This window comes from Molothrus ater, chromosome 30, assembly GCF_012460135.2.
Source record: "Molothrus ater isolate BHLD 08-10-18 breed brown headed cowbird chromosome 30, BPBGC_Mater_1.1, whole genome shotgun sequence".
Taxonomy (NCBI): Eukaryota; Metazoa; Chordata; class Aves; order Passeriformes; family Icteridae; genus Molothrus; species Molothrus ater.
Genome location: NC_050507.2, coordinates 135,758 through 150,756, shown reverse-complemented (window position 1 = coordinate 150,756; position 14,999 = coordinate 135,758). Strand labels below are relative to the sequence as shown.

Genomic DNA, 14,999 nt, shown 5'->3' with positions numbered 1-14,999 from the left:
AAAAAGTTAAAAATTTGAATGGAAAATGCGTCCCGCTGGTCTGGTGCATGGCTGTGTCAGTGGGGAAAAGCCTTGGGAGATTTTTGGGACGTTTTTTTGGCACGGAAAGAGATCATGGAAAGATCTCAAAAACATCGGGATGGGCATGAGCAGCTTCCACCACTCCTCACCCTTCCGAAATCCTTCCGCGCCACGAAATTGCCTCTGATGAGCTCCCATTTCTTCCCAGACGTTGTTTTCCCCTCCTCAGCCTCATTAAATCAATTTAAAGGCGATTTCGAAGCGTTTTCCCCACGCAAACCGCGGCGGCTGAACCCGGTGCCCGCGGCTGCGGGGGCTCTGCTGCGCCGGGGGCTCGTTTGCTCCCGGGCTTTTGGGTTTAGGGGACACCCGATAAACCCTGGAGCAGCAGCAGCCGGGGTTCTCTGGGAGCTCCTCTCGCTGCTTTATTCGGTGCTGCAGGTGGCTGCACCCCGGGTGGGGATTTGAGGAAGGAAAAGGGGAAATTGCCTAATATCCCGATTTTTTAGACTGGGGGTGCAGCGTGCCCAGTCCTTGGGTTGGGGTGGGCTGAGCTAGCTCTGCCAAAAATCCCACATTCCAAGTCACCAATAAGAGGATTTTGGATGGTCAAGGTCGGTTCTTGCTCTGTCCCAAATACTCTCAGATCCTTCAGGATCTGCCAAATCTAGGTATCCTGCGGGTCCCCAGGCTGGGATCACCCTCGGGGTCTGTGGGGACAACGGGAGCAGCCGGAGCCTGCAAAGAGCCGGGAGTGCTGGGGGTGGCACTCCGGTACCGGCGGCGTTTATTCTGTCCCGGTGCAGCTCACCGGGCTTTCGGGAGGGGTGGCGGCCCCGGAGCACCGGGCGTTGGCACCCCAAGAGTGCCCTGCCCAGCGGGGCACTCCCGGTGGGGCAGAAGGGTCGGGTGGGCAGCGGGAACGGGGTGGGCAGCAAGGATAGGGTGGGCACCGGATGATCAGCAGGGAGCGAGGGGCAGCGAGATCGAGTGGGCAGCAAGGACACGGTGGGCAGCGGGGCCGGGTGGGCAGCGGGGCCGGGACCCTCCCGGAAAGCCCCCGCGCTACCGGGAGCCCACGTGCGACGCCACACCCCCGTCACCGTGACCACGCCCATCTCTGGCCTTATATGGCGCCTGTGGGCGGGACCAAGGCGGTGCCGCGCAGGCAGGGGCGGGGCCGGGGGCGCCGGTTCCCGTCAAAAGGCGGCAGCGGGAGGGGCGGGGGTGGCAGCGGGGCCCGGGCTCAGGTACTGGGGGACACCGGGGACACTGGGGCCAGGGCTCCGGTACCGGACAGGGGACAGTGGGGTTCAGGTCGCGGGCAGTGGACAGGGGACACCGGGGCTCAGGTCCCGGACAGGGGACACCGGACCCGGCCAAGCCCAGCCCTTCCTTGCGCCCGCCGTGCCTCCGGTGCTCCCCGGGACACGGGGGTGGCCGCTGCGGGCGAACCGGGGGGGTGTCCGGGGCTCCGGGGGCGGTGCGGGCGCCCCGGGGGTGGCGGGATGGGTCCCGGCGCCCGGGCTGTCCCCGGCGGCAGCAGCGACACGGGCCGGGCGCTGGGGCTCCCCGGTGCTTCCTGGTCTGGGGTTCGGTGCTGGTTTGGGGTTCCCGTGTGTGTCTGACCCCCCCGGTGCCCTGGGAGGGGTCGGGGGTCCCCTGCGCCCCCCCGACTCCTCGTGAGCCCCTAAACCGGGGGGTCTTGGGGCTTTACCTGCTAAAATTCGGATCCCCCTTGGGGTTGGGGTGTCCCCGTCCCGTCCTGGGGGTGGCTCCTGGTTTTGGGGGCTCAGCCCCGAACACCCCCAGAAATCCGGGAGTGCTGGGGCGTTCTGGGGGGTCCCCACATCCCGAAAAGGCACCGCTGTCCTGCCCCCCCTCTGGGGCGCCCCCTTTTTGGGGGGCCCTCGAAATCGGGAAATTCCGGGGTGCCGTGGGGTGTTAATGTGAATTTAGGGTTTCCTGTAAGGTGATTTTAGCGTTTCCTGTAATGTTGATTTTGGGGTTTCTGGCTGCTCTCATGATTAAGCACCCCATTTTAAACCCGCGTTCGAGGTCCCAATTCGGTATTTTTTGGGGGGGTTTGGGGGGGCTGAGCCCCCCGACACGGCATTAATCACCTTATTTTTGATTCCCCAGCGCCTTCCCATATTTTGGAGCATCCCGAGCCGTGCCAGCCCCAGGAAAATCAAGGTACGGGGGGATTTTTATGCACCAGGAATTGAGGGATCCTCCCCTGGACATCCCAAAAGGGTTTTTGGGGCGGTTTGGGGTAGGCAGAGGCGGCTGAGCCGCTCCTTCCTCTCCTTTTCAAGGCTGGACCTTTGAGAAAAGTTGGGTGTTTTTACTCGGAAAGAGGTTTTCGGGAGAAGCGACGTTTTTGCGGCGTCTCCTCCTCCTCCCCCGGAGCCGCCCGTGACTCATCTTCCTCCGGCTGGGGAAGGAGCCGCGGCTGCGGCGGGACACGAAAATCCCGGGAAATTGCGGTTTAAATTGCGGCTAAACCCGGGAAAAATCCAGGGAAACCAAGGAGAGCAAAAATCCAGGGAGGTGATGGGGAAAGCAAGGTGTGAATGGAGCGAAAATCCCGGGAAATTGGGGTTTAAATCCAGGGAAGAGAGAGGAAAAATCCAGGGAAGTGATGGGGAAATCAAGGGTAGCAGGAATCCCAGGACATTAAGATTAAATCCAGGGAAATTGGGCAGTAAGGGGAGAAAAGTCCAGGGAAATTAAGATTAAACCCAAGGGCGAATGGAGAGAAATCTAGGGAAATATGGGGAAACCAAGGGGAGTAAAAATCGTGTAAATGAAGTTAAATAAAGTTTAAAAAGCCCCGGTGTTGGGCTGGACCTGGTGGAAATGGGGTGAAATAAAGGGGAAAAATTTCCAGGGTGAGATTGGGTTCCCTCTGGAGTCCTGGAGCAAGGAAAATCTGGGATATGATGATGCAGATGATGATGAGGATGATAGGAGATGTCTGCCCCAGATCTGCAGGGCGTGACCAGACTCAGGACTGAGATGTCGTAGCAATAACAAAAATCCCAAAAATCAGTTTTTTTCCCAGGTAAAAACACGCCTGGGGTTTGTTTCCCTGAATCCTGCTGTGTTTAAGGAGGAATAAATGGAAAATCCAGGTATTTTTTCCCCATTTAATGGCTAATCCTGCTCCAGAGAATAATTTTTAACTTCTTGTGGCTGAGCCAAAGCAAAGCCAGCCTGGCCTGAGCTCCCTGAGGGGAAATTCTGGAATTGTCAGGGATTGAGAGAGGGAAAATCCCAGTTGGAGGTGGGCTAGGATGGAAATAGGAGCCCAAAAAGGAGAGGAATGGAATGGAAATGGTTCTGGGAATTAAAAATAAAATAAATTCAGGGAGATGATGGTGAGAGGAGCAAAAAATCCAGGGAAATTTTGAGGAAGCAAGGGGAGCAAAAATCCAGGGAAATTCGGATTAAACTGAGGTGTGAATGGAACAAGAACGTGCCAGGGGCAGCAGTGCCAGGATGTCCCCGGTGCCACCCCCTCACCTCCAGCCTCTGCTGACTCAGCTCCTCCTTGGGCCCATTTCTCTTATCTCGGCCCTTATCAGCTCAACCCTCGCCCTTTTTCCCGCTAATAAACGGAAAAGGGTGGAAAACAACACCTGGATTTTTATCCGGGCACCCAAAGGCGTTTCCTCCTTCCCAGGAACCCCAGGAGCTGCTCCAGGCTCTCCTGGGCAGGGATTCTCCTTGCCTGGAGCTGTTCCTCATCCTGTTCCTGCTTCCCCCCGGGTGGAAAAGGGGATTTCTGGCACACGAAGCCTCCCTTATTTTTCTCTGGAAAAGTTTGAGCCGTTTCCTGAGGGGTTTCCCACCTTCTCCGTGCCCCAGGCGTGGCTGCTGCTCCAATTTCCCAATTCCAGGCGGCAACAGCTCCGGCTGCTGCATCATCCCCCTCCTCCTCCTCCTCCTCCCTCGGGCAGGTTGAGCTTCTGGGGAATGAGAATTCCCTTTTCCTCCAGGCCCATCCCGGGAAGGGGCTGGACAGGGATTTGGGCCCTTTGCTGCCCCAGGGAGCTCCCTAAAATCCATTCCTGCTCCCAGATATCCCTCCCATCCCCGTAAATCCCCGGCTCCAGAGCCTGACAGGGCCCAGCTCTATGTTCAGGACATGTCCCCTGGCCCTGGGCTCACCTGGGAGGGGACAGCAAACCCCAGATTTCCTGGGAATTGCCACAGCTGGGAATCACCTGTGTGGCTCCACACCTTCCCAGGGCTCTTCTGGGGCTGTTTCCAGCACAAAACAAGGATTTTACTCCTCAGTATGGGGCTGGCGCTGCCCTTCCACCTCTCCTTTGGGAATTTTTCCATAGGGAGAGCCCTTCCCAGCACAGTTTTGCTGGAATTATGGGGTCTTTTCCCATTTCCTCCTGGTGTCCTATGCCTGAGGGAGTCCTGTGCTCTACAATCCCTTCCCGAAGGGCCGGGACCCTCTAAGAATTCCATGGGAAAAACCTGGATTTCTGTCCTGCTGCTGCCCACGGTGGCCCTGGGTACACTGCCTGGGACAGGGCACAGAAATTGGGATTTTGGGGCTGTTTCATTCCTGGAGAGGCCCCGACCCCACGTGGGATCCCAAGGCCATGGACTCCAGGCTCTTCCTTGGAATCCTGGAAAATCCCAAATTGGGATCCTCCACTCCAACCCCTGGCCCTACATTGGACACAAAAATCCCAAATATCCATGAGGATTCTGCACAAACTCCTTGAGCTGCAGCAGCCTCAGGGCCCTGACCATTCCCTGGGAAGCTTTTCCACCCTCTGGATGAGGAATTTTCCCTGAAATCCACCCTAAACCTTCCCAGGGATGCTGTCCCAGCAGCTTCAGATGATCCTTGCTCCAGTCCCAGGAATTAAGGTTGAAATTCCCCAAATTCCAGCTCCTCTCCCCAATCCCTGTTTTCAGGGCAGATTTCAGGAGCATTGTGCTGGAATTTTGCTGGAATTTTGCTCCCTCTGGGGCAAAAAAAAAAGCCCCAAGGGAGGCTGGAAATGGTAAAAAAATAAAAATCCATGTTGAAAATTCCTGTGAATTGTGTTTTCCCGGGGTGGCTTTCTCTCTCAGGAGGGTGACGGAGCAAAAACCTGTTTGGGAATATTTCGAAATCCAGGGAGAAGCTCCGGAGGAGTTCTGGAATTTCCCACAAGCAGGGGCAGCTTCTGCCTGTCGGCCTTCCCTGGATTTTGTCTGGGATATGAGAGGAAGGAATTAGACAGCCTGGAATTAGGGATTAGGAAATAAAGGAGCAAGGGGAAGGATTTGGGGCCGGAGGAGGGAATCCAGGAAGGGTTCAGGAGATACAAGGGAAGATTCTGTGGGGAAAATTCCCATTCCTGGATTTTTTTGAGTTTTTCCTCAGAAAAGGGGGAAAGCTTCTCCATGGAATGACCACAGTGGTGCTGGAGGGATCTTTTTTTGGGGTAAAATCCTGGGAAAAGCTGGGCTCAGTTGGATTTGCCCATTTAGAAGGAGCAGTGGGATGTGTTTGGAGCCCAGGGAACGGCAATCCAAGGGGTTAACCTGGAATATTCCCAATTTTTTATGGGAATATGGAGAGAAAACCAGGATCTGTGGATCCCAAATTCCTCACCCCAGCGTTCCCTCCTGTGCCAGGGCTGGGAGCTCTGGAGTTGCCAGGCTCGTTTTTCCCAGCTGGAATTCCCAGGGTGTTGGATCTGTCCCTGCTCTTTGCTCTGATTCCGTTGGGAAACTTTCACCCCTTCCCTCTCCCGGCTTTCCATGGATTTTTATTCATCTGGAATGTCCCAGGGCAGGGGCTCCTGTGGGGTTTTGGGAATTCTTTGGGGATCCCCAGCCCAGCCCCAACCCCAAGGCCCAAATGAAAACAAAATTCCAAAGGAATTAAAGGAATGAAGGTGAAAATCGAGGCTTTGGTTGGGAATGGTGGCAGAGGAGAGCTGGGAATGCTGTCCCAGGGAATTCCCCAAAATCCAGATCTTGGCCCAAAATCCTCCTCAGGAATGCCTGGAAAACAGCCCCAAAGCAGAGGGAATAATTTAATTGAGAGTTTAATGGGATTTAATGGATTTAAAGACACAGCTGGAATTTGGGAATGGGCAGGCTTGGAATGGGAAAAAAACCACTTTTTTTTCTCCTTTTTTAAAGGAAAACATTCCAGTGGCACCAGGTATTTTTAAGTGAGCCTCTCTCAATCTCAGAGCTTTCCCAGCATTCCAGAATCCCAAAAATCTATCAGAATTGTTTTGGGTGGTTTTAATGCCCAGAGCTGATGGGGAATAAAAATTCCTTGCCCAAATCGGGGGGGAATCCAAGGTGAATTTTAGGGATGATTTTAGGACAAAACCCCCGGCTTTGCCCCAGATCAGGCGGGATTAAAAGCAAATCCATGACAAATCCCATTCCCCCCTGCCAGCCATGGAGCCGGGCGCCTGCAGCACCTCGGGGGCCGATGCCGCCGGGGAGAGCGAGCGCGGCGCGCCCCGGGTCTGCGGGGTCTGCGGGGACAGAGCCACCGGCTTCCACTTCAACGCCATGACCTGCGAGGGCTGCAAGGGCTTCTTCAGGTGCGCCTGGGCCTCGGGGAGTGCCCCATCCCAAAAAACACCCGGGGATCCCAAGGGGAAACCAATGGGGTGCTGGAGTTCCAGGTGGTACCGCGTTCCCATGGTGTAAAGGGGAGGGAAAATCGTTGATTTCTTTTGTGGGATGGGCTTTTCCCCTTTTTTCCAGGGTTTTTCATGGATCTGGGAACTTTGCACCCCCCCATCCCAAAAAACCCTGTGAGTCCCAATGGGAAACCAACAGGGTGCTGAAACAGGCCCGGAATTCCCGGTGGTGCTGCATTCCCATGGTGTAAAAGGAGGGAAAATCGTTGATTTCTTTTGTGGGATGGGCTTTTCCCCTTTTTTCCAGGGTTTTTCATGGATCTGGGAGCCTTGCAGTGCTTTAGGAGAAGGGGGGAGTGTGGGAAAACTCCCCTGGGGTCACAAATTGGGATTTATCCCCAGCCCTAAAATCTCAGAAAACTTCCCAAAATCCAGTATTTCCAGGGAATTCTGCTGTCCCCCTTGGGAATTCTGGGTCACCCTGGGAATTCTGCCCCCATCCCCACTCCCCCCTGGAGCCCTCCCCACCTCCCAGCACGAATCCCTCACTCCGGGCCAGGAATGAGGCTTGGAATTCTCTATTTTTAGCCCCTGGGATCCCAAATCCGCCTGGGAATGGGTGGCTCGGGAAGGTTTTCATGGAATTCCAGCCCAGCCCGGCTCCGGTGTCACCCTGGGAGCCTCTGGAACCACCCAAGCTGCAATTTTCATTCCAAACCTGGAATTTTGGCCTGCCCCGAGCCCTGGGAATGTTTTTCCCTGCTCCAAGGCCTCGTTGTTTGTGCATTCTCGGCCTTTTCTTGGGGTTTTGTGGAAAAAAATAAGCTTTTTGTGCACCAAGATTTGGAATTTTGGGGTGTCCAGGGCTGAATTCCAAGCCCTGGGATTGTGTTTCCCCACTGGGAGCAGCAAAATTCCAAAGGTTTTGGAGGAATGGGGGGAAACAGGGCCCTGCCATCCATTTTTCTGGGATGAATTCCCAAAAATCCCAAATTCCTGTCAGGAAAAGGCAGAGTGCAGCCACTTTGTTTACCTCTCCCTTTCTAAGAGCAGCTTTTAATTCCTGGGGCTGCAGCCCAAAGGAATCTTGAAGATTTTTACCCAGATTTGATTCTTTTACCCATTTTAAAATATTTTACTTTATATTTTACTAAATAATTTATTTTGTTACCCATATTTGATATTTTAGCCCATATTTGACATATTTTACTCCTATTTAATATTTTTTTACCCATTTTTTTAATCTGAGTATTGGCCTTGGGCACTTGCAGGGATGGGGCAGCCACAGCTTTTCTGGGAATTCTATTCCAGGGCCTCACAGGGAGGAATTTCTTCTCAATATCCTATCTACCACCTTTTTCCCGGGAAACTCTGGCTCTGACCCTCTGTGCTGGGAAGATTCTGATCATTTTTCCTTGGAAGTTTCTGCCCTTGACCCTTTGTCCTTGGGGTATTTTGGCTCAGACCCTTTACCCCAGGAAGATTTTGGCTCTGACCTTTTGTCCTGGAAGGTTCTGACCCTTTTTCCTTGGAAATTCTGGCTCTGGCTGTTATTCCTTGGAAGGCTTTGGCTCTGCCCCGTTGTGCTGGCAGGCTCTGACCCTTTTCCCTGGGTTATTTTGGCTCTGACCCTTTGTCCTGATGGCTCCACGTTCCCATTCCGCTGTGGTTTCCCTGCAGCTCAGGGTTGTCATTTTCAGGCTCCTTTCTCTGTGTCCTGCAGCGAGAATTCCTCTCCCTGCACACCCAAAATGTGCTCGGGCCAGTTCTGCCAGCAAAGCCGGGCTTAGGGCGGCTGGGTTTAAACCACACAGCCCCAGCTCGGGTTTATTTTGCTGCCGGGGGAGTTTCTCTCCAATCCTGCAATCCTTCCACCCTCCCGGCCTTAAAAATCCCTGTTTAAACCCAAAACCTTCTTAAACTTACATGCTGGACTGGGCTTAGAGCAGCCTGGTTTAGTGGAAGGGGATCAAGCTGGGTTTATGGTCATTTCCCCCAAACCATTTTGGGATAAACCCTTGGGTGTTTCCCTGGGGGAAATTTTCCTTTTCCAGCAGTGTCTGAAGCTCCCAACCCAGCTGATGTTTGGAGCATCAGCCAAACCAGCAGGAATGGAGCCCAAAAAGGGGTTTTGTCCCTTTTCCAGGAGGAGCATGAAGAGGAAGGCCATGTTCACCTGTCCCTTCAGTGGGGAGTGCCACATCACCAAGGACAACCGGCGGCACTGCCAGGCCTGCCGGCTGAAACGCTGCCTGGACATCGGCATGATGAAGGAGTGTGAGTGTGCAAGGGCTGCGAGTGTGAGTGTCCAGCCCAGGGAATGCTCATGGGGCCCTGGCTGTGCCTCTGCCACCTCCCGGGCGCCAGGGCTGCCGCTGGGAACCTCCCAGGGATGCAAAGGGCAGGGGAAGCAGCGGGTAATGATTGAGAGGAGCTGGTTTAATGATTCCTTCCCATCCCAGAGTTGTGTCCTCATGGATTCTCCTGGGGTTTCCTTTGAGGAAAATCAGCTCCATGGCTCCCAATGGCTCTGAAAAGTTTCTTTTCCAGCATTTTCCATGCTCCACAGGGAGAACTGGATGAGCTTCCCCATCCCCATGGAGCCAGGTTGGGCTTTCCTCTTCTCCCTCTGGGATTTTTTTTTTCTGATCCTTTTTTCCATGTGGGACAAAGCAGGGACTTAAGTCAACAGCAGAGGGAATTAAAGTGGTTTTTAAGCCCAGTCCAAACACACAAATGTGGCCCAAATGTTTGTTTTCTCCGGGTGTATTTAGAGATAAGTGGCTTTTAAAAATAAAGCGTGTTTGAGGTGCTGGGGAGAAGCTGGGTGCTCCTGGAGAGCTCCAACCTAACATTTTTTGCTGGGAGATTGTGGCCAGGGTGTCCATGGAGCTGGAAATTCGGGCTATGGAAGCAGGGCCCTTTCCCTGATGTGCTAAACAGGGTGCAAACAGAGCCTGATGTCATCCCAGGGCCTCCAGAAAATCAGAATTTGGAGTGTTTGTGAGGGAAAAAATGCTTACATTTTCAATGATCCTGATGGGAATCCCTGGATTTTATTCTTTGGGATTGGCAGGTTGATGAGGGAGGAAAAGGCCACATCCCACCCTGGCTGTCCCCAGATTCTGGGGAGTTGTCCCTGTTTTTTGAGGAGCCCCTAATGAAGGAAGTGCTTTCATTTGTACCAGCAGCTAATTAATTACCCAGGAAGGGCTAGAAAGTTGCTGGGCAGCAATTCCAGGGGGTTTTCTCCAGGTTTTCTCCATGTTTTCCACACAGGAGTTAACGTGTAAACAGCCCCGTTAGCAAATCCTGCCTGCATTAACCAAAACTGACCCAGACAGGCTAAAAATAGCTAAAAATGGACTTTGCCGCTGGAAAAATGAGGGAGGACGAAGGGTTGGGGTTATTTTTAGGTGGAAGAAGGGAATCGGGAAGGTTTTGAGGCCTTGTTTTCCACAGGGTGTTGGAATTCAGGGCTGGGAATGTGGGGTAGGGAGGAAGAAGAGGAAGAGGAGCAGGGCGGACCCTCGAGCTGGGGATAATTTGGACTCTTCCCCACCTCTGGAATTTGGGGTTTGTCCCAGTTTGGGGCAGGAGGAGCTGGGTCTGGCCAGCTGAGGGGTTTGGTGACCCCAACTCTCCCAGCCCCGTGCCAGGCCCAGGTCACCACGTGGCATTTCCAGCCCCCAGCTTGGGCAAATATTTGTGGTTTTCTGCCTGTCTGGGGACAAGCAGGGCAGAGAAAACCCCTCCAGGCCTTGGGATTTGGGAATTCTCAGCCAGGGCCTGTCCCCTCCTCACACGATGGCCTGGGAAACCCGGCCTTTCCCACTTTCAGGGAATTACCCCTTCCCTGCCTTCTTCCAGCTGCCTGCAGCTGAGGAAGGGGTGTCTGTCCCTCAGGGATGTTGAGGCTCCCTTGGGTCCTTCCCTAATAATCCCTAAAAATGGGATTTTTAACAGCTCCTGCTCTTTGTGCAGCGCCAGGGTGGGTGACCCCGAGCAGGCCCCTGTGGATCTGATGCTTTTTGTGATAAAAACTGGCAAGGGGAAATGGCAAAATCCTCATTTTCCTCCCTGATGGTGGAGGTGGGAGTGACCTTTCGGCCCCTCCTGAGGTGTCCCAGGCCCCTGTGAGGTTGTGCAAGGCTGGGGAATGGAAAATGGAGAATGGAAAATCGCCCTTGGCCAAAGGAGCAGGCGAGGCCGAGGCCTCCTTGCCTCGAGCTCCTCCCGCTGACCTCTCGCCCCAAATTCCACCTTGACCCTCCCAGCACGGGGTTCCTACACCAGAAAACTCGGAAACAGCCCCTGGAGTGTCCCTGCAGAAAGGACTGAGGAAAGGGAACTCCTTTTTCCTTTCCTCCTCCTCCAAAACAGAGCTTTGAGGGGGCTCTGCTGTGACCCCAGAGGTTTCTGCAGCTCCCCGCTGCCTTTGTCCCTTACAGCCCCTCTGAGGCTGCTCAGGGCTTGCAGTGGTTGATAAAAAAGTGAAGATTTGAGCCCAAATTACCCTCAGCTGCTCCTTTTCCCTGAGCAAACAGGCCCAGCCTTGCGTGGAGCCCAACCTTTGGCCGCTGCTGAGCGCTGCCACCCCAATAAAAGCCATAAATCCCCAGCCCTGAGTGCCTTGACCTTAAAAATCAGATTAAATCTGCCCTGAAGCAGCGCTGGACACCCCTGGCGGCAGCTGGGAGCCGAGGGTTTCGGGATTTGAGAGGGCTGAGCAAACAGGGAGGGAGCAGAGCGGGCACGGGGCACAGCTGGCATTGCCTCGGTGCCCCCAGAGCCTCCCCTGAAAGCACCAAAACCTCCTGGGCACAGCAGGAAACTGGGGCCAAGCTGTTGGAGGGGCACAAAGGGATTTTCCAAGGGCTGGCTGTGGCATCCAGGGGTTGTTCCAATCCCTGATTCCACCCCTTTTCCTCTCCCAGTCATCCTTACGGACGAGGAGGTGCAGAGGAAGAGGGAGATGATCCTGAAGAGGAAGGAGGAGGAAGCCCTGAGGGAAAGCCTCAAACCCAAACTCTCAGAGGAGCAGCAGAAAGTCATCGACATCCTGCTCGAGGCGCATCGCAAAACCTACGACCCCACCTACGCTGACTTCACCAAATTTCGGGTAATGACCCCAAAAAATATCTTTCATCCTTCAAATTCCCCCTGCAAAATCCACAGACCCCTCTGCCAGCCCCGTTCCTCAAGGAGTTTTCTCTGTTTTCTCCCCCAGCCCCCTGTGAGGAGCCACCCCAGCAGCAGAGGGGCCACAAAATCCTCGTCCCTACTCACCCAGGACCTGTCCTCGGAGGATTCCTCGGATCTCTTCGGCTCCGAGGCCTTCAGCACATTCCCAGGTGTGCCCCAGCTCCTCCTGGCCCCAAACTGGGATTGGCAGCCAGGGAGGGACCCCAGGACCCACCTTGGGCTGGAGGTGACGCCTTAAACCACCCCAAATTCCAGGGGAGGGGATGGGCTGTGCCAGAGCCCAAATCAACCCCAGCACAAGGGTCTGCCCTGCTCCTCTTCCTCCTCTTCCTCCTCTTCCTCCTCATCCCACATTCCCCGACTGGGATCCCAAACCAGCCCTGAATCCCAACACCCTGTGGAGAACCTGGCCTCAAAAGCCCCCAGATTCCCTCCCTTCACCCCTCCAGGGGTCAGGGGGGCAGAAATGCAGCCCCTTGACCCAGATTTGGGGTTCCAGAGCCTCTGTTCAGCTCTGGGGGCTCACTGGGGTGCTCAGAGCATTTCCCCCCGCAGACCCCACGGAGCCGCCGCCGTTCCCCAGCCTGGCGCTGCAGGAGGAGCAGGACGAGAGCTCCTCGGTGAACCTGGAGTTCTCGCAGCTCTCCATGCTCCCACACCTGGCTGACTTGGTCAGCTACAGCATCCAGAAGGTGATCGGCTTTGCCAAGATGATCCCGGGATTCAGGTGAGGCTGCGGATCCCAAATCTGGTATGTCCTGCTCCTGGGAATCCCGTGCTGCCCCTCCCAGCCATTCCTCAGCCCTGTTCCCTTCCCAGCTCTGCTCTCTGTCTCTCCCCCTCCCCGGGGTTCTCCCCTTTTTCCAATACCCTGGAAAACACACACAGATTCCACACAGAGCTCCTGCAGCACCCAAGGGGCCCAGGAGGGGCCTCGGGCTCTGTTCATTCTAAGATTTGGGACAAAAATGCACCTTAAATAACCCCTGGAATGGGAATTCCTGGGAAGGCACCTCAGGCTCTGTTCATTCCATGATTTGGGACCAAAATGCACGTGAAAAAAACCTTGGAATGGGAATTCCTGGGGAGGGAGCCTCAGCTGAGGGCCTGGTGAGCACCGTGGGGGTGGCAGCTCCTCCTGGCCCTGTCCTGTGTCCCCTGTGTCCCCTGAGCACCCCGACCCCCACCCAGAGGGCAAATCCTCCTGCAGGGATCTGTCTGTGGAGGACCAGATCGTGCTGCTCAAGTGCAGCGCCATGGAGGTGATCATGCTGCGCTCCAACGAGTCCTTCACCCTCGAGGACATGTCCTGGACCTGCGGCAGCAGCGACTTCAAGTACAAGGTCAGCGACGTCACCCAAGGTAAGGGAGCCCCAGCCCCAAATCCTGAAATTCCCTGACTTTCCTCCTGCTGGCCCTTCTCTGCACCTGGTTGAGAATGGGGGTGAGTCCTGCTCCAAATTCTGGGGGTGACAAGTGGTGCTTCAAGGTCTGCAGTGCCGCCTCAGTGTCTCCAGTGCCACCTCCTCAATGGCCCCAGTGCTACCCCCATGTGTCTGAAAAAATCCCCGTCCAAAGGGAAAGATCCCCTTCCAGAGGAAAAGAACCTTTTCCAGAGCCCCCCTGAGGCCCCGTTCTCTCCGCAGCCGGGCACAGCATGGACCTGCTGGAGCCGCTGGTGAAGTTCCAGGTGGGGCTGAAGAAGCTGAACCTGCACGAGGAGGAGCACGTGCTGCTCATGGCCATCTGCATCCTGTCCCCAGGTAGGGACAGACCCACCCCAAATCCTAAAAACCTACAAAAGGGAGGGGAAAAACCCATAAGTACAGCTGACCCTAAAAAGGGATGAAAGGAAGGGAAAACCCCCGACCATGAAAAGGGACAAAAGGGAAGGGAATTATCCCAAACCCCAAAAAGGCTTGAAAGGGAGGGAATCCCCCCAAACCCTAAAAAGGGCTGAAAGGGAGGGAATCCCCCCAAACCCTAAAAACCCACAAAAGGCAGGGAATCCCCCCAAAGCCCTAAAAAGGGGTGAAAGGGAAGGAATCCCCTCAGACCGTAAAAAGGGGTGAAAGGGAAGGGAATCATCCCAGACCATAAAAAGCCCCAAAAGGCAGGGAATCCCCCCAGACCCCTGTCACCCCCCAGCAGCGGGGGCTGCCCTGAGCGCTGCCCGTCCCGCAGACCGGCCGGGCGTGCGGGAGCCGCTGCGGGTGGAGGCGCTGCAGGAGCGGCTCTCGGAGGTGCTGCAGAGCTACATCCGCGCCCGGCACGCCGCGCCCGGCGGCCGCCTGCTCTACGCCAAGATGATCCAGAAGCTGGCGGACCTGCGCAGCCTGAACGAGGAGCACTCGCGGCAGTACCGCTGTCTGTCCTTCCAGCCCGAGCACAGCATGCAGCTCACGCCGCTGCTGCTCGAGGTCTTCGGCAACGAGATCTCCTGAGCGCCCGCACGGCAGGAGCGGCCCCGCAGCCCCGCGGGACAGGGAACCAGCGCTGGGTGTGCGGGAGGAGCTGAGCCCGGGCAGGGGTCGGGGGTTGGTCCCCGCAGCTGGTGGTGCCTCCCTCCGCGGGTGTTTTGGGGCCGGGCTGCCCCGAATCCCTTCTTTTTGCGAATGTATGGAAGGGCAAGTGCCAGGAGATGAACTGGGATGAGCCAGAGGCAGCCGAGAAAGCCCCGAGGGCGGAAATGTCCTCGACCCTCAAAGGGAAGAGCAGGACGAGCTTTGTTTGCACTCCCTGGGAAGGGGGGAGCAGGGGCATCTCCAGGAGACACCCCCACTTCGGACCTGGACTCCTCTGCGGGATGGGGTGATGACTGCTGGGATGGGACAGGGACCCCAATTCCAGCTTGGCCTCCTCCTTCTGCCATGTTCTGAAGGCGGCTCCAGGCCCTTGTACCCACCCGGAGCAAAGGGGCTTTGGGAGCTGGGGGGCTCCAGAGCCCTGGCAAGAGCCATGACAGCCTCCCCGGGCCACGAGCAATGGTCAGCGGGTCCCCGGTGTCCGGAGAGTCTCCGGCTCGGGCCAATAAACTCCTGCTTGGGCAAACCAACTCAGCGCCAGGCTCGTGTGTCCATCCATCCGTCCGTCCGTCCGTCCGTCCATCCATCCATCCATCCATCCATCCATCCATCCCTGTCT

At 55.8% G+C, this 14,999-nt stretch overlaps 1 protein-coding gene across 1 annotated transcript; it reads left to right on the top strand.

The window, feature by feature from the left end:
* Positions 1 to 1,264: 1,264 nt before the first annotated feature.
* VDR (vitamin D receptor) lies at positions 1,265 to 14,910 on the top strand. The gene is made up of 10 exons (XM_036399952.1): positions 1,265 to 1,271; positions 2,164 to 2,217; positions 6,458 to 6,608; positions 8,797 to 8,927; positions 11,588 to 11,772; positions 11,881 to 12,004; positions 12,411 to 12,582; positions 13,066 to 13,217; positions 13,502 to 13,618; positions 14,040 to 14,910. The coding sequence occupies exons 3-10, from the start codon at positions 6,460 to 6,462 to the stop codon at positions 14,297 to 14,299; spliced, it is 1,290 nt and encodes a 429-aa protein (XP_036255845.1). The 5' UTR covers positions 1,265 to 1,271; positions 2,164 to 2,217; positions 6,458 to 6,459; the 3' UTR covers positions 14,300 to 14,910.
* The last annotated feature ends 89 nt before the right edge of the window (positions 14,911 to 14,999 follow it).

What these genes read in the sequence shown, in the direction of transcription:
- VDR (XM_036399952.1), top strand. Translation starts at nt 6,460, where the DNA reads ATGGAGCCGGGCGCCTGCAGCACCTCGGGGGCCGATGCCGCCGGGGAG. An exon ending in CTGACTTCACCAAATTTCGG is followed by an intron (nt 11,773 to 11,880) that starts GTAATGACCCCA and finishes TTTCTCCCCCAG; the next exon opens with CCCCCTGTGAGGAGCCACCC. An exon ending in GGTCAGCGACGTCACCCAAG is followed by an intron (nt 13,218 to 13,501) that starts GTAAGGGAGCCC and finishes TTCTCTCCGCAG; the next exon opens with CCGGGCACAGCATGGACCTG.